The sequence below is a fragment of the Carassius gibelio genome, chromosome B21 (assembly GCF_023724105.1).
Source record: "Carassius gibelio isolate Cgi1373 ecotype wild population from Czech Republic chromosome B21, carGib1.2-hapl.c, whole genome shotgun sequence".
NCBI classification, from domain to species: Eukaryota; Metazoa; Chordata; class Actinopteri; order Cypriniformes; family Cyprinidae; genus Carassius; species Carassius gibelio.
Genome location: NC_068416.1, coordinates 17,449,235 through 17,471,178, shown reverse-complemented (window position 1 = coordinate 17,471,178; position 21,944 = coordinate 17,449,235). Strand labels below are relative to the sequence as shown.

The following is a 21,944-nucleotide window of genomic DNA, read 5'->3' as shown; positions in this document are numbered from 1 at the left end:
TTACTTCTGTACTTGTCATAGTAACATTTAATGAATAATATTTATGTGATCTACAATATCGTTTTTTGAGTATAATTTGAAACAGTAAAAATACTTAAAAATAACATGTTATTTGTTAACCTGCATGCCCATGTTACTATTAATACACATCAGAGAACTGTCTGAAAAATTAACTTTAAATGTTAAACATTATTTACACAATGGATCACTATTCACTATTCTTAAACAAGACATGATGAGGTTGTTTTTCAGTGCCTATGGTCAAAGAACAGACACAATGTATGCTTATGATATTCATTATTATTATATTTATTATTAGTAGTTCTTACTCAGATTGTCTAAACCTTTAAGCTCTGTATTTGACAGTTAACTCAATGCAATAAAGAAAAATGTGTCCATTTTAAAAAGACTGTTCATTTAAATATAACAGTTAACTCACATGTTGTTTCAATGTTGCATGACTCACTCTGTAGAAGATGCTTTAAAATCTTAGTAATAGGATAAAATATGTGACAGAAGTAAATGTGCATTTATAATAATAAATACACTGATGGGGCTGTGAAGGCTGGTAAAAACTGGTAATTAAAAAAAAAAGATTAAAGAAAGCATGACACAGGATGCTCACACCGATTTTATTAAGACACAGATACATTTGTAGTGGTTTGTTTCAGGTTGTGTATACAAATTGTACTAGTCTCTCTCCAATGACAACTACAGTAGGTAGTCTAATCAAAGCAAACTATTAAAAATAAAGCCCCACAAATGAAATATATAAAAAGCGAAATACACCAAACAGTAAAAACTATATTAGCCTAGATAAAATAAGTTAAATTAGCTTATTGATTGTTTTTCTGTGTGCCTGTAATCAATCAAGCAAAACATGAAAGACAATTTATCATATTACACAAACTATCCATTGTTTTGGCACTGTTGCAGTTAATGCTAATTAACACTTAACTTTGACACTTCGTTACCTGTTCAAAATACGTTAATCCATTAAATCAAATAGAGATTTGACGAGCGTGCACTGATATTTTCAGTTCCATTCAATTGCACGTAGTTTCAAGGACACGCCCACTATAAGGGAACTAATGAATATTCATGTTAACTCCACCCACGGGAACAGTTTTTCATGGGAACCGAATATTACACATAGACAGTAAAAGAAATATTACACAACACCGGCTGGCGAAACGGAAGTTTAAAACATTACAAGGAAATACGTCATCACATTAACTGCCACTTTGCAAAATAAAGTGGATACTTTTGGAGCAGAAAATAACACTTGTGTAAGTATAAACTTTCGTCGCAGGTTTAGGCTGCTGTAAAGCAAGATTTACTATAACGTAAATAACGCTTTAAGAGGCAGTTAGCGGCAGGGGCGTAGCAAGCTTTTCAAAAGTGCGGGGGATGGATGTGGTTTTTTCATAAACAATAAAAACGATGAATAGTGACAGAGGGGTACAAAATGCAGGGCTTGTGCGTTCAAGTCCTCCTGGAAAGTTCGTACGCACGAGGTGGGAAGTCGTGCTTATGACGGCATGTGCGTTCAAGTCACTTTGGTCGGAGCATGATGGCGGAGTACTTTCTCTTAATTAAAAACACAAAAATACAGCAATGTTCTTAAACTCTTGTTGTAGAAAATGAAGAACAAAGAAATGCGCATTAGGCATACTTCGTTTTTTTAATGTTTTAAATTAATTTATGAAGCCGCTGCCAACTTTATTATTACAATTTGCATTGTTATATTATAATGCCATCATATTATGCGTCGTCGAGTACTGCGCTGTAATTAGAAAAGCCTGACAATATCACAGCTAAATACCTTTAATTATTGTATATTCCGCCGTGTTAATCACTGACACGCCCCCAGAAAATCCCGAGCTCCCCACTGGTAACGTTATTTACGATATTGTGGTGGCGTTCATGTGCATTCAACTCGTAAATACGATCTATACGAGATGACTTTAACGGACCATAAAATGTTCTCCGGCACTGTGCCGGATTTTCGGCTTGCAGCGTATGGCTGGGAAAGAAAATAATCCTACATTTAAAAAAAAAAAATCTGAAAAGGGGAGAAAAAAAAAAATCATTTGCACTGGCAATGAACCCATAAATACACTGCTTAACAATGGCAGTTTGTCCCCCCCCCCACAGTTATGTTATACATTGCATACCACATAACGTTACATAACCGAATTTAGCTAACTTAGCTGCGGAACAATATCCCAATAATAGCAATTAGCATTAGTCTAAAAAACGAAATATAATACCGAAAACATGACATGTCAACAAAACGATAACAGAACATCTTCCCAAACACATATCAAGCTTATTTAAAAACTTCGAATGCATGAACACTCATTCAAAGTACATGGAAAAGGGAGATGTAAATAACCATAACCATAAGTTCCCGCCTCTTCAGCACGAGCTGACCGATAACACCCAAGAGAGGCGGGACTTAAGGCAGAACAGCCAATCATCAGCCGGTCACACTCAAAGCCGGTGTCATGTTTGAGAGGGAGGGGGAGAGGAGACAGCCGCAGCCAACGCACGCAGACACAGAGCGGCCAGAGAAACGGAGGAGCGACTGTAGTAAGGCGTTTGTGGAAAACTTCGGAAAAACTGCAGAAAACGTGCGGGTGTTGAACCCTCTCACCGGGAAAAGTCGGGTGCGACGCCCCTGGTTAATGGTACAGGTAACGTTAGTCTCTAATAAAACAACACGCTCAAGTTTTGCTAAAAATTAAAGTGGCAGCCATCGAACCGTCACTTTCACTCTCATGTTATCATTCACTCGTAGGCTATAATCTGTTGTTCATGTGCTTCGTTTTGTCGTTTGCATTGGACCTACGCTTGTAATTTGATCATTGTAAGGGAAATACACACTCTCTAACTTAGACTGTAGACCAAAGAAGGAAGGACAGGGTACTACGGTGCCCGGGAGGTGACATGATAGGTTCACTTTGTTTTATCATGGCCGAGACATAATAACCAGGGGGGCAGGGTTTCATATTTTTTTGAAGCACCCCTGGGCGCCGCCACTGGCTTGCGGACCCCCACCTGCTGTTAGCATTCCATTGACTCCCTATTCATTTTGGTGTCACTTTGACAGTGAATAACTTTACATCTGAGGTGTTTAAAGAGTCCATTTGTCCATTAATTATTTCTAAAGAAACACGAAAATGTATAAAAGGCTCCCTTACCTTGTATCTTACGTTGGAAAAAATAGACTAACTATTGCGTCATAACCAGTGACTCTCTGTCGCACAGTAGAGAAATTACCATATGGAAAGGAGGAGAAGCTCGCAGGTAATCTTTTACTGTCTTTGAGGCAATCAGGGGGACGTGAAGGCAAAAAGTCAAGGGAGATAATTAATCAGAATACTTACCAAAATTTGCCCCTGTTCATGCTCGCCTTCTCTGCAAGATTGTGGGTGATTCAGATTTCTCTGGGCACAGCGATTAGAAGACTTACAGGTTGCTCACGTGACATCTACGCAGTACGCCCGACCCCCAGGAAGTGTGCTTCTAATTGACTTAATTTTTCTCCATTGAATCCAATGGGCTCGCTGTGTCCATTTCTTTTACTGTCGGATAGATCGCATTTACGAGTCGAATCGCCACCACAATGTCGTAATTATGAGTGGGAAACTAAAAATTTTGTTTTTCAGCCCAGATTTTCCGAGTTAGGGTCGTGTTAATGAGAAACATAGCAGAATCTATGGATGCAACACCTATTTAAAAACAAAAAACAAACAAAAAAAAAAACCCTTCATAATACTTATGGGGGGGTGAAATGCTCGTTTTCACTCAATATCCTGTTAATCTTGAGTACCTATAGAGTAGTACTTCATCCTTCATAACTCCAAAAAGTCTTTAGTTTTATTATATTCATAAGAGAAAGACAGTCTGTACCCTTTTTTCCCGGAAAAACACGACCGGCTGGAGGCGTGACATGTGGGCGGAGCTAAAGAATCACGAGCGCGAGTAGGCTTTTGCGTTGAGAACGTTTGGAAGCTGTGACATTACCATGAGGAAAAAAACATCATCCCAAACAAACCATGCCTAACAGTCAGATTCAGCGTATATTTATGATCCAGAATCAGATCCAGAGGCTGAAATTTAACAAGAGCAGCATCAGCAACGACGTCTCTATGTGGTATGTACTGAAACTGTATATATTTGCTTAGCGGTTTTGGAAAATGATAAAGTTTCACTTTATGTCGTCTTTTTTTTTTTTTTTTTTTTTTTTTTTAAGCTGTACATGTGGAAAGTGCAGTTTGATGACAACATCGCATGTTGTTTACTTGATGTGCTTACACGCCGATAGCTAAGTTAAAGGTGCTGTAGGGAACTTTTGTAAAAAAATATTTTTTACATATTTATTAAACCTGTCATTATGTCCTGACAGTAGAATATGAGACAGATAATCTGTGAAAAAAATCAAGCTCCTCTGGCTCCTCCCAGTGGTCCTATTGCCATTTGCAGAAACTCCATCGCTCCCCATAAAAAATAACCAATCAGAGCTGCGGTCCGTAACTTTGTTTGTGTTCAAAATGTAGAAAAATTTATATAATAAGCGAGTACACCATGATTCCATTTTCCAAACCGTGTTTTTGGCTTGTCCTGAATCACTAGGGTGCACCTATAATAAGTGTTTATATTCTGACTATTTTAGATTGCTTCGGGGATACCGCAGCGGAGTAACCCAGTACCTTTGTGATTCTTCCTAGACATAAACAGAGAGAAGTAGCTCCGGCTACGATGTTCTTCCGCAAGACGCAAACAGTTCTGTTTATTAACCGCTAGAGAGTCAAAAGTTCCCTACCGCAGCTTTAACAACACAGAGATATTTGAAGCAGTTTTACTCACCGCATGCGGTTCCAACACACGATCGTGACCCTTTTTCGTTGGGACTGCATTATCCTTAAGAAATAAACGATGTGCAAATCCGGCGTCAAACTGGGCCTTGTTTCTAAAACAAGCATCTTCGAAATGCAGGGAACAAACAAAAACACTTGCACAACTCCATTGATGCTCTGTAAAAATAAACTCCATCCACTGGTCCCTTAATGCTGTTTTTTTTTTTTTTGGTAATCTGTGCATGGTTGTCTTGTATGGAAGCATATGGGTAGCATTATTCAATTTGGTATGTAATATGCAAAATGACAATGCAATATGTAAAATGGCAATGCATTTCTTTATTTACATTTACATTTTCCAATACATTTGTGCAACGTTTGGTGCAAAATGAAAATGAAAATTTAATTACATAATTTTCATTTGCCATTTACTAAACCAGTTTTAATATGTAATATGAATATTAATTTTAACGCTTTATAAGTTGCAAAATGAAAATGAAAATGTATTACAGAAATGATTAGATATGTCTAACATGTTAAAGCAAAAACTGTGGCAAAATGATCATTTAAATGCTATTTTTCTTAAATGCATTAACACTCACAGTCAAGACACTTACGATTGCATTTTCATTCGGTGTCCCGCAATGAATGTAGCAAAATTCAATGTGCACATTGAAAATGCATTCCGAGCCGATCACGTGTCCCCGCCCTCGCGCCACGTCAATCATTGTGTGAACAAGGCGGGGCTTGCAGAAGGTCAGAGACTCAAATCTCAAGAAGAGGATTCAATCAAGTGAGACAACATGGACAAGACAGTTGGTCCGTGTATGTTTTGATCATTTCGGTTTATGGCTTCAATATTTCATTCGGACTTGTGGGCGGAGCTGAAACGCTGCTTTCATCTGATTGGTGGAATCGGATCGGTTTTCATCTGACAGCCTTCAGCTCGGTCTTTTTATTCTTTCAAGCAAAATAAGAGTCAGTGCGAGTGAAGCACTGAAATGTCTGAAACTACACTCACTGTTAATTAGCATAATATTTGAATCAGATGTAGTTGGGCACATAATTCGTGCTGCTGAGACCTGCAAATTATTTCTAGGTTGTAGTATTGTATGAATATTGTCCCACTGATAAAAACAGTGCAAATAGTTCTGTCCCTTTGGATAACAGTGAAGTGGAAATAAATATAGTTACATTTATGAAATAAAATTAAATAGGATTTTTTTGGGAAGGTAAGTCTGGCCAGTTATACAAGCAACACGAGTCGGACGAGTCTAAAGATATGAGCTGAATTGGGTGAAACATTAAAGTTCTAGTCTGTGTCAATTACTCTCATAATAAATAATAATAATAATGTTAACTGTATTTATCGGTATAAGTTGCATCAGTCCAAAAATACGTCATGACGAGGAAAAAAACATATATACGTTGCACTGGACTATATGTCACATTTATTCAAGACCAAGAGAAAACATTACCGACTACAGCCGCGAGAGGGCGCTCTGGGGTAGGCTACAGGAGCACTGAGCAGCATAGAGCTAATTTTACAATTTTTATTTAGAAATGTAACTATATTCATTTTTACAATTATTTATTAATGTCACACACACACACACACACACACACATACCTAGTGCCTTATGACTTAAAAGATGAGAGTGGTAAATGTTACAGACATGGAACTGTTCAGTCTATTATTGATTTTAATTTCCACTTCACTGTTATCCAAAGGGACAGAACTATTTGCACTGTATTTATCAGTGGGACAAAATTCATACAATACTACAACCTAGAAATAATTTGCAGGTCTCAGCAGCACGAATTATGTGCCCAGCTACATCTGATTCAAATATTATGCTAATTAACAGTGAGCGTAGTTTCAGACATTTCAGTGCTTCACTCGCACTGACTCTTATTCTGCCTGAAAGAATGACAAGACCGAGCTGAAGGCTGTCAGATGAAAACCGATCCGATTCCACCAATCAGATGAAAGCAGCATTTCAGCTCCGCCCACAAGTGCGAATGAAATATTGAAGCCATAAACCGAAATGATCAAAACATACACGGACCAACTGTCTTGTCCATGTTGTCTCACTTGATTGAATCCTCTTCTTGAGATTTGAGTCTCTGACCTTCTGTAAGCCCCGCCTTGTTCACACAATGATTGACGTGGCGCGAGGGCGGGGACACGTGATCGGCTCGGAATGCATTTTCAATGTGCACATTGAATTTTGCTACATTCATTGCGGGACACTGAATGAAAATGCAATCGTAAGTGTCTTGACTGTGAGTGTTAATGCAATTAAGAAAAATAGCATTTAAATGATCATTTTGCCACAGTTTTTGCTTGAACATGTTAGACATATCTAATCATTTCTGTAATACATTTTCATTTTAATTTTGCAACTTATAAAGCGTTAAAATTAATATTCATTTTACATATTAAAACTGGTGTAGTAAATGGCAAATGAAAATTATGTAATTTAAATACCTCCATCTAACGTCACACAGAGCCATACTCGAAAAAGACTTTCCGAAACTTGTGACAAACTGGAAGAGGTATTTTTGGAACAAAAATACTCCTTCAAACGTACAACTTAATTTTTGAAACTTTGTCCATGTTTAGCATGGGAATCCAACTCTTTAACAGTGTAAAAAACTCAGTATGCATGAAATAGCATTTCACCCCCCCTTTAAGGTATTAAGCAGTGACATTGTCAGGCTTTCTATTTACAAAAAAAAAAAAAAAAGAATTGCAATATAACAAGTTTTTATGGGATACAGATTAAAGTGGCTTCATAATTTATTTATTTATATATATATATATATATATATATATATATATATATATATATATATATATATATATATATATATATATATATACAATTAAAAACGCAAAACATAAATGATGTGATTTCTCTGCTCTTCATTTTCTATAAGCAGAATTAACAAACCCTGTTGTATTTTCTAGTAATTTATTAAAAGTTGGTACACTGCCATCTTTTTCCGACTAAACTGACTTGAACGCACCCAACGTCATAATTACGATTTGTCAACTTTTAAGTACGAACTTCCCAGGAGGACTTGAACGCAGTATATGTCATGGCCATGAGATATTAATTTGTGGGAACATGATATTATGTCGTGGCCAGGAGATCATTTTGTTGAGGTAATGACATCCTTATGTTGTGGTCTCAAGATGCTATGTTGAGGGATTGACATCCATTTCTCGTGGCCACGAGGTTAATGTAAACAAACCAGAGTGACCATATCAACCTGGGATTATCAGAGATGTATAATATTTGATTATGAATTAAGAAATTATGAAATTTGTAAATAATTATCAGTGTCATGACATTTTATCCTAGATTGTCCTACTAGGGGAAGTCGTGGCCTAATGGTTGAATTGCTAATAATTATCTCTCACAAGTTGCGGTCCCGACCGGAAATGTCAGTGTCATTTTATTTTGGCTATTTAATAGACCGTAATTCTAAATACAAAACTTTATTGGCATAATTGTCAGGCATTTATTTGCAAAATATATGGTTGGCTAGCAAGTACTAGCATAATTATACAAAACGTTAACTAGGTAAAGAAATACACAAATTGAAAAAAGGAAATATGCATATATATCAACAAATATAAAAATTTACCACTAATAAGGTAAGGTAATAATAATAATATTAAAAAGTAAACCAAACATGTCACCTCCTGGGCACCGTAGGGTACAACAACAAAAATAATCGTTCCTTTATAAGTAACTTAAACCCTCTATTGGACCACTTGATCTTGCCTTGTGAGTTTTTTGTTGTTGTTGTTGTTTGGCTAATAATATAAATCTACTTATATTTTCAGGATTTAAATTTAACAATGGACAAAACACATCCAGGAAGCAAATCAAGACCCTTTCCAGTAACAACATTATTCAAACAGGAGCCTCAGAAATCGAACAAAATGCAAGTGACATACAGAATTCCAGCTCTCATCTATATCGGTGACAATCAAACGTTTCTTGCCTTTGCTGAAAAACGGAAAACAGCAAATGACACAGATGCAGATGTCCTTGTGATGAGGAAAGGAATATATAAGGATGGTGAAGTTGAGGTGAGTCTTGCTACATTAATATTTACTCACTATTGTACAGTGTTAAAGGGGGGGTGAAATGCTCGTTTTCACTCAATATCCTGTTAATCTTGAGTACCTATAGAGTAGTACTGCATCCTTCATAACTCCAAAAAGTCTTTAGTTTTATTATATTCATAAGAGAAAGATAGTCTGTACCGATTTTTCCCAGAAAAACACGAGTGGCTGGAGGCGTGACGTGTGGGCGGAGCTAAAGAATCACGAGCGCGAGTAGGCTTTTGTGTTGAGAGCGTTTGGAAGTTGTGACATTACCGTGAGGAAAAAACATCCAAAACAAACCATAGCTAACAGTCAGATTCAGCCTTATATTTATGATCCAGAATCAGATCCAGAGGCTGAAATTTAACAAGAGCAGCATCAGCAACGTGTAGCAGTCGATTCTGTTCCCCTCGGAATGTCTGTTCCCCTTTACACAAACATACTACAATTCTTGCGTAGTTGCCGAGTTACTATACGTACGATCAGAACTAGCATGCGCAAGAAGCGTGACTGGATGTACGGCAAGTCAAATAGTTCAAAATACCGTCCTAAATCTTAAACTTGAAAATATTTTAAGACGAGAGGGTTTTCAACCTGAAATGTGAAAACATAATACAAAAATAACGGAACAACTGCAAGATGAATAAAAAAATAAATAAATAAAAAACATAAACGGGAGTGTGAGAATCATTTTACTATGCTGCAGTGTAGCAAACTCCATCCACTGGTCCCTTAATGCTGTTTTTTTTTTTTTTTTTTTTTTTTTTTGGTAATCTGTGCAGGGTTGTCTTGCCCTGGCAACCAAAAACGCACTTCTTTTGTGACAATTCGGTCTCTCGCTCTGATCAGTGAATGCCTGTTGTGCTCTCAGTGCTCTGCTATACAGGAGCGCGCGCTCTTCCGGCAGAAGTGCCCTTAGGACCCATATAAGGACATTCCGCTCCATCTAACGTCACACAGAGCCATACTCGAAAAACACTTTTCGAAACTTGTGACAAACCGGAAGAGGTATTTTTGGAACAAAAATTCAAACGTACAACTTAATTTTTGAAACTTTGTCCATGTTTAGCATGGGAATCCAACTCTTTAACAGTGTAAAAAACTCAGTATGCATGAAATAGCATTTCACCCCCCCTTTAAACAGTTCTCTGCAGGGGATCTGTTTGGTCAGCAACTGATGTAATGCATCAGTTCTACATCTTGGATGGCCTGAGTGTAAGCAGATTTAGCACATTTTCATTTTTAATATTAAGCCTTTTTTTTTCAGTGGGATAGTAGTCATGAGTTGCTCACTTCAGCTTGTCAACCAAACCGCCGCAGCATGAATCCATGTCCAGTCTATGAAAGAGAATCCAAGACTCTCTTTCTGTTTTTTATCACTGTTCCTGTTGGGGTCTCTGAAAACAAACAAATACACAATAATAAGAATCAGGCACAACTTTGTTATATAACCAGTCAGGACACTGGCAAAACCTGGAGTGATTTGACAGACCTGACAGCAGATGTGATCGGTGAGCAGGAGAAGGACTGGGCCACCTTTGCTGTTGGACCAGGACATGGTGTTCAATTAAAGAGAGGAAGACTGATTATCCCAGCATATGTGTACCCTTGCCACTCTCACAAAAGTGTACTCAAATCACATGCATTTACATTCTACAGTGATGATAAAGGAAGTACTTGGAATTTAGGAAAACGTCTGGACGGTGAGTCTAATGAGTGTCAAATGGCTGAGATCTTTGATGACAAAGGTAACAGTAAACTTTACTGCAATGCTCGAAGTATATCCGGCAACAGAGTCGAGGCTCTTAGTGAGAGTAATGGAGATGCTTTTGACAAGCCTTCATCTGCATGTAAGCTGACAGAGACCGGACATGGCTGCCAAGGAAGTGTGTTGAGTTTTACCCCTGATCAAGAAACTGAAAAAACCTGGCTACTCTATTGTCATCCAACCAATCCAAGCAAGAGAATGTGCCTTGCCATCTACTTGAATAAATCGCCATGGGATGAATCAGGATGGGAGGACCGTAAATTGATAATCTATGATGGTCCAAGTGGATACTCAGATCTGGCTCACTGTGGAGATGGAAAACACTTTGCCTGTCTTATGGAATGTGGAGAGAGAAAGGAGACTGAAGGGATAGCCTTTGTCCTTTTTAAACTCAGTGACATCATTTAGGCCAGAGTGCTAATGGAGACTGCAAAAGTCAAGATTTTCTTTTTGTTTTGCAAATTATTAATTTACTGCTTAAAATAATGGACAAGTACATCATAAGGGAATAATATGTAAAAAAGGGAATGATATATAAATATATAAAAAAAGAATGATTTTTGAAGGATCATGGGACATTGAAGACTGCCATCACAGGGAAAAATCACATAAAACTAAATAGAGAAGTTTAAAATTGTAATAGTATTTCACAGTGTTTCTAATAAATGCAGCCTTGACAAGGATAAGAGACTTAAAAAATAATTTTACCATCCCTAAACCAGGGGTTAAGCCAGAAATGTTTAAGTGGGTGGGCTAACATAAAACAGGGTGGGGAAAACTTATGAAAGCTGCATGTCAAATTGCTAACAGAAAATACACCACAAAGGCTCGATACACAATTCTTCTAATGCACTGATTAGCAATCATGTTTATTTCAACATTTACTTAATTAAAATTAAAAGTTGTATCTGTTAGCATTCATTCCTGAGATAAGAATTATAATGATCAGCTGTATTTTTATTGACTAAATGTAAGGTTAATAAATATAGTAACAGATGTATTGCTCATTGTTAATGTTAGTTAACGCATTAACTAACATTAATTTCCAAGGAAGTTTACTTTAAAACATTACCTTAGTCTGAGACAATGGGGCTACATATGTTCTCATTATCATTATTATTTTTATTTTTTGTTTTGTTTAATAAATTGATCTGGTTGATGTTAGTTTCACATAGGCCCATCTGTAGCTTCACCACTGTCTCCAAACTTTTGATCAAACTACTTCCTATATCCAAAAATATGCTTTATGCAAAGTAGTTCTGTGCCATTATTCCATTTTTATTGTAGATGTCAGTTTTTTTTCTATTTTGCAAAAATATATAACAGCATGCTTTCATCGCTATTATGACAGCTCTTCCTCCAACCATGATTTATTTTTTATTTGTTGCAAACTTATTTGAAGAAGTTCTTGAATTGCATCTTTCATGGAGCTTTTTTTTTTTTTTTTTTATATACCTAATTTTTATAACAATATCAATGTTTCTGTTGTTTTTGTCAAATATTTGTAGATGGATGCTGCACACTGGTGGTGGTTGAGGAGATTTCCCCTTCTCCGTAAGGTGCTTTTAAAACTGGCCGAGGGCTCTGTCCCTCTGTACTCCAGTCCATTGTGTTGTAGATGTGCACTTAGTGTTTCATCAAACCCTTCCAAATTCAAGAAAAATTAATTGTCAGGTCATTGGTTACCGGAGGTCTTCCCATTAAGGAAGATGAACATGACATTTTGTATTTAACAATCTTACAAACCTAAAGTTTTTTTCTTTCTTTATTTGAGACAGGACAAATGGAAGCATTCTTTACTTACCTGACACAGTAAGACATCTGTTGAGAACAGGAGCGGAAGAAACATTCAGAAAATCATTCTTTGATGTGCTTTGTGGGACATTTAATTTTGTTTGACAAAACGGACTCTGTAAATCTCTTAGATCAGACAGCAGCATGAGACCGGGGGATGAAAGTCGAAGGTTCGGACTGAGAGGTGTCACTCCTCAACCAAAGTGAACAGTGCAAAACACTTCTGTCTTGCAGAGGATAATGACAAGTTAACATGAAATGTTAAGAATTCGTAAAATGCTCCATGAATTCTAAAATATGTCAAGATTATTAAAAAATAAATAAAAATATAGTACTTTGAAGTCTCTTTCTGTACAAAGACCCTATAGAGTTGTGACCAATAAGCAGTTATTTAAATGAATTGCACATTCAACATACATGGACTACTAGTTTCTTCATTCACCTGGTTTTCTCCTGCATATACAGGTAGAGGTAGAAGTAGCCTAACTCTTTGCTCTAGTGTATCCTGCAGCAACACAAATACATGGAATACAGAATTTAACATTTCTACTTTAATGATTCAGAATTTTAGGAAATTCAGAGAATTTTTTTTTTCTTAATCACCAGTCATCAGCTGTCTATGCTTAATAACGTTCACTTATTTAATAAATGAATAAATATATCCAAAACATTACTCCTCCATAAGTTAATTCATAAGCATATATTTAAAATCAGTTAATATTTCAGGAACATTATCTTCTGTACTTCTGTGTTTCTAACATTCATCTGCCGGCATAAAGTAAAGTAAAAAAAAAAGTTAAGAATTAATATAAGACCACTCTTCTTACCTTAAATGTAATATTTACCTTGAACTTGACATTATGGACTGGTATTTTAAAATCATATTATTATATTGTATTGTCATAGCTATAAACACTGGTTTGTTGAGCTAATAATTTTACCATTTCCTGTACTTTGTTTGCCACCCATACTGTGCTGGTGCTGATGAATCAGAGGCATTGAACATTCAAAGAAAATATTTTACTTCCCTGTTACAAGAAATGTGGATATCATCTTTTGGTAATCCACCACTATTACATAATACAAATATTTATTTTAACCATTAAATTCTGCATGAACAGCAGATGACAACATAAAATCAAGATGATTTGAGCACGTAGGGAATGGCTACTGACTTGTGTAATAATGTAGGTAAACAAAAATCTGTAGATAGTGAATGAGTAAAAAAACGTCTGCCAAATGTTTGATTTATAAAAGCTGCATTCCACAACATCTATTTGGGTCAGAGCTTTCATTGGATGTGTTATTGTCTAGTGGCTGTACAATGCAGAGCAAAGCTGGCTCCACTTAAACCAGAAAATCCTTTGACTTCCCTAAACACAGAGTGAATAGAGTTAAATGTTGGAAATGTGTGGCATGCCTCTCTTGAAAAAGAACCATGTGTTAATTGTAATCCAGGATTTATGGTGGTGACATGCTTTAGCTCTCACATCACCTTTACTCAGTTTGTGATCTGCCTCACTTGTGTTGTATGCTTAAATATCATCCCCATGTGTAATGCCAATGTTTCACAGCTCATTACTTCAGCAACTTTTTATTTTAAGATTCTCACACACTACTTTTTTTTTTTCAAACACAAACCATTTTACAGGAACATTATTTTCACCTCTAGAAAATCATTAGTATATATGAATTAGTTATATAATGATAATTAAATGAATTTGCATTTGCTTCATATCAGTACTATCTAAATAAAGAAGTCACTCTTCAGAAAATGGACTTTTCAAACCAGTTAGCAGTCAAGGCCTGCTAAGATTTTTTTTCCCCATTAATACCGCACAGCACAGCATCTGAAAATAATGAACAAAAGAGTTATGATCTTTACATTTGTGTTTAATAAATCCTAAAGTGTTATATATTATATTATAAAGTTTGGGTTGAGTAAAATTATTCTTTTGTTATTTGAAATATATTTTTTTTTAATTCAGCAAAGATGCATTAAATTGATCAAAAGAGACAGCAAAGGCATTTGCAATGTTATAAAAGATTTCTGATTAAAATAAATGGTGTTCTTTTCAACTTTTAACTTTTCTTTTAAATGTTTTTTTCATCAAAGAATAAAAAAAAAACAAAAAAAAAAAAACACCAGAAATAAGCAGCACAATTGTCTTCAGCATTTAGAAAAATATGAAAGGTTTCTTGAGGCAAAAAAAAAATCCTTATTCAAATAATTTCTAAATTCAGCTTTGCATCACAGGAATACATTTTACATTTATAAATTGAAATTGTAAAATATTTTTAGATAGAAAATATGTTTTTACTGTATTTTTGATCAAATAAATGCAGCCTTGGTGGGATACTTCTTTCAAAAGCATTTTTAAACTTATCAACCCCAGAGTTACACATATGTATTAGAAATGTATATATATATAAATATATATATATATATATATATATATATATATATATAAATATATATATATATATATAAATATATATATATATATATATATATATATATATATATATATATATATATATATATATATATATATATATCAACACACCTGTATCTGCGTGGACAACCATGGTGACTAACAATGTATTCTTGATCAAAACAGAAGCGACGACAGAGTCCTCCATAACCACATGTCCAATTCTGAATCTGTACTTCAGCATGATGCACTGAGACAAAATAATATCCACAATTATCCAAGTACTGTTGTGTTTGTATATATTGAATTGAAATGTCAGTAGCATCTTTGCACACAAGCTTTAATGCATTGGTTAAAACAAACACATACACTTCCAAAATAACAAATCCAATATATGGATGAATATTCAGATGAATTAACTTGTCAAATAAGTAAGCAACACATTCACCAATTAAATAAGAAACATTAATGAATTTGTAAATTCAGTATTTTGTTTTCTAAATGTAAATATTGCATCCCTCACTTCCACAAACACACACAAACACTCCATCCATGCAGTAAAAATCTCCTACCATTCCCTGCAAAAAGTGCAAGCAATGCAACAAACAGAATCATGCCAAGTTTCTCCATAGTTTTACAGTCTCATCCTTTCAGGCTGTGTTGATGGCCAATGCCAAGGTTTCATTTATACAACATTGATGCAAAGGGGAGGAGTCCAGGGGAGCTGAATTAAAGCTATGTATTTTCTATAAGAGGATGTCTTAAAATTAGGAAAACCAGAGGCTCATAGCATCTAAAACAGTGCAATTTCCTTTGCACTTAAAGTTATGAACAATGTGCATTAATAAAACTTTTTATAAAGTTGAAATTCTTTGAGAATTCAGAAACAATATTTTCATAACTTGAATGTTACATATTTTTGTTAGCTAGGGAATGAAAGTTATTGACAAACTGTAGTATAGGATACAGGATTACTACAAGTATTTTTTATTATTCTTCCAAGGATTGCAATCTGATAGTTTTTCCATTCTAAATGTTCTGATGCAAAATATTTAGCAACCATATTCATTCTGCCGTTAGCCTAAAATATTTTTGCTTAGTAGGTTTGATGCACCTCATGAGGATAAATCCTACACGTCACAAAAATAAAAATAATAATAATAAACTGAAAGTATTGCTAGATTTCGCAAACAATTTCAAAAAAATGGGAAGAAACACACTGAATTGAAGACCACATTTTAGAGAAAAAAATGAAATAGTATTTTATTGACATTTACATCTTTGACATTTTTGTACTGAAATATCATTATAATAAGCCTTCGATCTTTTTAGATTTTATTTCCAAAAATCTGATTTATGAATGAACCAGCAGATGTCGCTGTAGCATTAAAAGCCATGGAGCAAAAATCCTTCAATGACACTAAATAATGAATACAGCTAAATGAATTTCCTTTCTCTAAATTCACCGTAGGTCCCAGTATGTTTCATAAAATCAATCCTTTATTGTAATACAAATTGCTTGAGTACAAAATATGTTCCTTAATAAAGCTGTATTGATATATTTTAAATCTAATCTTATAGCACACCTTCCATTTCTTTTTCTGCATGAATTTCAGCTTCCTTGAAGTGTTCATGATAGCAATCAAACAGTCTTATCTGTTATTAAAGCAGATTATTCACGGTTCTCACGTTGTTCAGTGGAATGAGGTTAAAACTACGTATCCTTTAGAAGACAGAGTGCAGCTTATGGGGAATTGTACAAAGCGAGTTAAGTTGGTAAAATGAGTGAAAATGGGTCATGGCATTATTAGCCTTTTTCTAATGTGCGTCATCTAATGCATCATAAGGCCATTATGGAGGGGCCAAATACAAAAACATTCCCCCTGGAAACAGAGGGGGACATTAGAGAGATTTCAAATTGATCTCACTGTATCTAGTTTTGGGTCTAAGGACTGAACCTCATTCAGGTTCTGGTTTGAAACTTCTCTGTGGTGCACATACATGTGGTTACAGTGGTTTCTGACTTTGCCTTAGTGCTGTAGAAAATTATACATAATACAGACAATTATGCTTTGTGACAGGCTTTTAAGCTGTCTGTTTCTGCAAATGGTCACATTTCTGTCTGTTTTAGTCCACCTTTATCTCAGAAGAGAGAAACCATGGCGACTGCATCTGCCCGACATTAAAGAAAAACACAAATGGAGGCATGCAGTGGCTTCCTGATATACTGTGGTGAAGGTTGAAGTGCCTTGTGACAATGAGAGCACGGCTGACCTTGCTTTTGAACTTGAAATCCCCCTCAAATCTGTGAGTAGATGCTGAGAACAGTCACATGCAAATGAGGACATTTAAATGACATGGTAATAAAAAAAAAGAAAGAGAGAGAGAGGGCTTTTCTGCTAATGTCACCATAAAGTGAAAAGAAATCACAATGGATTTGAAAAGGATCGTTGTTACTGCATTCTTTGACAAGATGTTGGATGATGAACCCGTAGGGAGACTGAGGCGACTGTTTGTTCTTTCTCTCTCTCACACACACACACAAAGCCACATTTGAAGAGAGACATCCCTCCTGTCAGTCATGCTGTAATTATGACTGTATGAAATGATGTAGCTCAGAATTGTTTGTCATATATTGTAGTTTTGGCTCTAGAGCTTCCTGAAGCAGATGTTTAATGTCACAACAATGATGAATGGGTCACAGTTCAAAGTTCTCACACAACATGCTTTTATGCAACACACAATAACAAAATTGCTCTGGCGTGTTCTCTCATGATAATTGTCTCTTTGCTCATTTTCAGTCTTCCCACATTTCATGTAATAATTAATCAAATATTGATTAACTGCAATCTACTCTTACTATTTTTATATACAGGTGCATCTCAGTAAATTAGAATGTGGTGGAAAAGTTAATTTATTTCAGTAATTTAACTCAAATTGTGAAGCCCGTGTATTAAATTCAGTGCACACAGACTGAAGTAGTTTAAGTCTTTGGTTCTTTTAATTGTGATGATTTGGGCTCACATTTACAAGATTTTTTATTACTTTACAAGACCAATAAAAAAAATTGTCTAAAAACCATGTACTCAATACTTTGTAGGGGCTCCTTTTGCTTTAATTACTGCCTCAATTCAGCGTGGCATGAAGGTGATCAGTATGTGACACTGCTGAGGTGATCTGGAAGCCCAGGTTTCTTTGACAGTGGCCTTCAGCTCATCTACGTTGTTTGGTCTCTTATTTCTCATCTTCCTCTTGACAATAACCCATAAATCCTCTTTGGGGTTGAGGTCTGGTGAGTTTGCTGGCCAGTCAAGCACACCAACACTATGGTCATTTAACCAGCTTTAGGTGCTTTTGGCAGTGTGGGCAGGTTTTGGACTACTGGGCAACAGTCCAGTTCTTCCCCTTAGCCCAGGTAAGACGCCTCTGACGTTGTCTGTGTTTCAGCAAATTCCTGGCTCTTGATGCCTTGACTCCAGCCTCAGTCAATTCCTTGTGAAGTTCACTCAAATTCTTGAAGCCATTTTGCTTTACAATACTCATTGTAAGGCTGCGGTTCTTTTGGTTGGTTGTGCATCTTTTTCTCCCACACTTTTTCCTTCCACTCAACTTTCTGTAAACATGCTTGGATACAGCACTCTGTGAACAGCCAGCTTCTTTGACAATGAACGTTTGTGGTTTACCCTGCTTGTGAAGTGTGTCAATGATTTTCTTCTGGACAACTGTCAGATCAGCAGTCTTCCCCAAGATTTTGTAGCCTAGTGAACCAAACTGAGAGACCATTTTGGAGGCTCAGGAAACCTTTGCAGGTGTTTTGAGTTGATTAGCTGATTGGCATGTCACCATATTCTAATTTGTTGAGATAGTGAATTGGTGGGTTTTTGTTAAATGTGAGCCAAAATCATCACAATTAAAAAAATGAAATGAACTTTTCCACGACATTCTAATTTATTGAGATGCACATGTATTTAGGCTATTTCTATGGCAGTGTAAGCTGTAGTATGCTGTCCCCAGTGCCAAATCATAACATATACACTACATCTGTTTTGTAATACATCACCTGCCCTGGAGAGGACAGCACATTACATCATCTTTCTATTCTTGAACAAACGCCATTACCTTCATAGAATTTGTGGGCCTTAATTATGTGGCAGAACAAGCCTAAGGATTGACTGGCTTGACTCTGGAATGCATGAAGTGAAAATATTTTATCAAACCAGGCATTCTTGTCATTCACACTGCTAAAATTCCACATTGGAATTTTGCATGGTTGCATCCATCCTTGTTATGTTATGTCATTTAATTTCAATATACATTTTTGAAGCACAGTCAGTTTGGACTGTTTTATAATAGAGTGAAATGACACTTTATTGATCAGGCAAATAGAAATGACATATGCTGTCCTTGCCATGAAACTAATTTAGAGAACTAGAACTCAAGGGTCAAACCTATTAAAACTGGTCACATAATTATATGACGGAATGCCTGAAACCCGTACAGAAAATGTTCTTCATAGAATAAAATGTCAAGTGTCTATCATGCCATAGTGTTTTCACCGGGGTTACAAAGAACTGCATACTGGAGACTTAAAACTATGTTCAGAAACATTCAAATGGTTTCTAAAAGGTCTATAATTTTGTATTCTTCCAACGGTTCAAATTTTAATTTCAGTCAGGGCCTCAGAAAAGTCCCAGCGAAAATAATGAAATGGCCCGCTTAAGGACACACACTTTGGGAAATGCTGGTTACATAGCAGGGATATTTAGGAAACAGTGGAAAAATCAATTAAGCTCCATCCCTTTTCACAAGTAATTTGTAAGATTATTACCAAAAGCTATGACTAAAAATCCTTCATTAAATACATAAAATAATATTTTCGAGATTCACCAGTAGCGATGTAAATGGTACAGAATGAGAAGTGTTCAGCTAAAACTGGATTGTCCGTGTGCAAACTCATTCGCAAATCAAAGTGAAGGTCTCTGATAAAAAAAAAAATTAATATTGCACCACTTTGATGTCTCTCTCTTTTTCTCTCTCTCTCCCGTTAAGAATGCGGGTATATTAACAAAGTGAAACTTCCATTCCTTCATCCACTGAGATTAGCCCGCAAACTAATTCCCTCTCTAACCCTGATACTTTGAAGTCTTCAAGGGAGCCAAGAGCTTTTCTGCATGATTTACATAATCTGACAACTGCATCCCATCATAGAGATGTCTATTAACAGGAAAGTGTTCTAATTTCTTACCCAGATAGCATCATCATCATCATCACTACTGTTATCACTTTTTTTTCAGTTCGCTTGTCTGCATCTCCTGCTATTGGAATTTGCCAGAAAATCTCCTTAGATTTAATAACTGTTGAACCAACCCAACCAACCAACCCACCATCCATCTATCTATCTATCTATCTATAGTCCGATAACAATCCACTCTTGATTTGTAATGTAATCATTACATTTAAGATATTAAGCCACTCTCTTCATTAGCAATGCCTTGGTGGCAGGTCAACAGCAAATAACACCCAGTACAAATGAAATCAATTTCACCTTTGTTATCCACTTCTCCATCTTGGCCAGTGCTGTTGAGTCTCAGGAATGTTTAACAAACTTCAATTTATGGCCAATTTGAAATAGGCTTTAAGCAATTTAAGTATGGAGAAATTAGTTTCTGGTTCTCGGAGGGCAGAAAAGAGCTTTGATGTTTCTTAGTGAGCGGTCTCTTTTTCCTTTCTCACAAATTAAGGAGGGAATTTGAAACACATAATATGGAGTTCAAGGTGTCAAGGGGCATTAGTCAGAAGAATGCTGGCTCTTCGAGAGGAAGAGAGAGAAGATATTGAAGGAATTAAGCAGTGCTTGGGTTCAGAAACTCGGCCAACAGAGATATTCTCAGAGGTACTTATTGGAAACTGCCATTAGGCAATAAATGCAAGTCAGGGCAGGGTACTGGGGATCATTTAAGGGTTTGATTTTAAAAGATATAAATTACAGAACAGAGTCATTCTTTAAATAATAATAATAAAAAAAAAAACATGAAGGGAATCCCTGTACAGATTTACATGCTCCCTTGCAGTTCATGAGTTTAAAATTGAAATGAATTGGCCACACGCAACACTCTAAAGAATAAAGGTGCTTCACAATACCATAGATAAAAGAACCTTTTTGTCTAAATGGTTCTATAAAGAACATTTAACATCTGAAGAACCTTTCTGTGTCACAAAAGGTTCTTTGTGGTGAAAGAAGGTTCTTCAGATTATAAAAAGGCAAAAAATAAAATAAAATCCAAAGAATCTTAGACTGAATGGTTCTTCAATGGCATCGCTGGGAAGAACCTGTTAAGCACCTTTATTTTTAAGAGTGAACATGAACTCCACTGAACTCCATTTCTTTTATTTTTTTACATTTGTTCAAAAAGTAAGTATCTATAAAATGTAATATATAAAATATGAAATATAGCATCTTAATAATACATTATATTATAATTATATAATTATATAATGATAACTAATTAACTGGTTTTCAAACATAATATTTTTTATTGAATAATGTTATATTTTTTATATTTTATATTATTTTTTCCATTTGATATTTGCAAGATAATAATAATAATAAAAACTTTTTTTTCTTTTTATTAATCACTAAATTAACATGTTAAAATTGATGGTGTTAATTTCTTTTTTTATGTTCACATAAGTCCCACATGTTCTTGTTTAACCTTAATGATTAAAAATGCTTAATACACTGTCTGACAAACTGCATCTTTGATTGTCCTTTTCAGGTGAATCAGCTGCAAACAACAAACAAATGAAAATGCTCATTGTCTCGCCAGCACTAGTAAAAAGCTGTATTTGTAAAATGGAATGTGGTTTGTACCGTGTCCAATGCAGAGGGTACAGCTCATCTCTGGCTTCACCAATGGCTGCATGGTGTTTGATAACCCCCGGATTTGTAGGAAGAC

The 21,944-nt window shown here is 35.6% G+C and overlaps 2 protein-coding genes across 4 annotated transcripts; one reads left to right on the top strand and one right to left on the bottom strand.

Moving 5' to 3' along the window:
* The first annotated feature begins 1,132 nt into the window (after window positions 1-1,132).
* On the top strand, window positions 1,133-12,894 carry LOC127985936 (sialidase-3). 3 transcript variants are annotated; one of them, XM_052588149.1, is made up of 3 exons: window positions 1,133-1,289; window positions 8,725-8,973; window positions 10,259-12,894. In XM_052588149.1, exons 2-3 carry the CDS (start codon window positions 8,740-8,742, stop codon window positions 11,165-11,167), a joined length of 1,143 nt encoding a protein of 380 aa, XP_052444109.1. In that variant the 5' UTR covers window positions 1,133-1,289; window positions 8,725-8,739; the 3' UTR covers window positions 11,168-12,894. The 3 variants fall into 3 exon arrangements, with proteins under 3 accessions (XP_052444109.1, XP_052444108.1, XP_052444107.1); XM_052588148.1 differs by lacking the exon at window positions 1,133-1,289 and adding an exon at window positions 2,202-2,693; XM_052588147.1 differs by lacking the exon at window positions 1,133-1,289 and adding an exon at window positions 2,205-2,699.
* Window positions 12,895-14,381: 1,487 nt separating this feature from the next.
* On the bottom strand, window positions 14,382-16,087 carry defbl2 (defensin, beta-like 2). The gene is made up of 3 exons (XM_052587626.1): window positions 15,532-16,087; window positions 15,121-15,464; window positions 14,382-14,403 (listed from the first exon to the last, which is right to left on the bottom strand). The coding sequence occupies exons 1-3, from the start codon at window positions 15,616-15,618 to the stop codon at window positions 14,382-14,384; spliced, it is 453 nt and encodes a 150-aa protein (XP_052443586.1). The 5' UTR covers window positions 15,619-16,087.
* Between the last annotated feature and the right edge of the window lie 5,857 nt (window positions 16,088-21,944).

Coding starts and splice junctions, on each gene's coding strand:
- LOC127985936 (XM_052588147.1), top strand. CDS start 2,511: ATGTTTGAGAGGGAGGGGGAGAGGAGACAGCCGCAGCCAACGCACGCA. Junction 2,700..8,724: donor GCCCCTGGTTAATGGTACAG/GTAACGTTAGTC, acceptor TTATATTTTCAG/GATTTAAATTTAACAATGGA. Junction 8,974..10,258: donor ATAAGGATGGTGAAGTTGAG/GTGAGTCTTGCT, acceptor TTTTTTTTTCAG/TGGGATAGTAGTCATGAGTT.
- defbl2 (XM_052587626.1), bottom strand. CDS start 15,618: ATGGAGAAACTTGGCATGATTCTGTTTGTTGCATTGCTTGCACTTTTT. Junction 15,465..15,531: donor TTTTACTGCATGGATGGAGT/GTTTGTGTGTGT, acceptor TACTGAATTTAC/AAATTCATTAATGTTTCTTA. Junction 14,404..15,120: donor GGTTGTCCACGCAGATACAG/GTGTGTTGATAT, acceptor CATTATTTTCAG/ATGCTGTGCTGTGCGGTATT.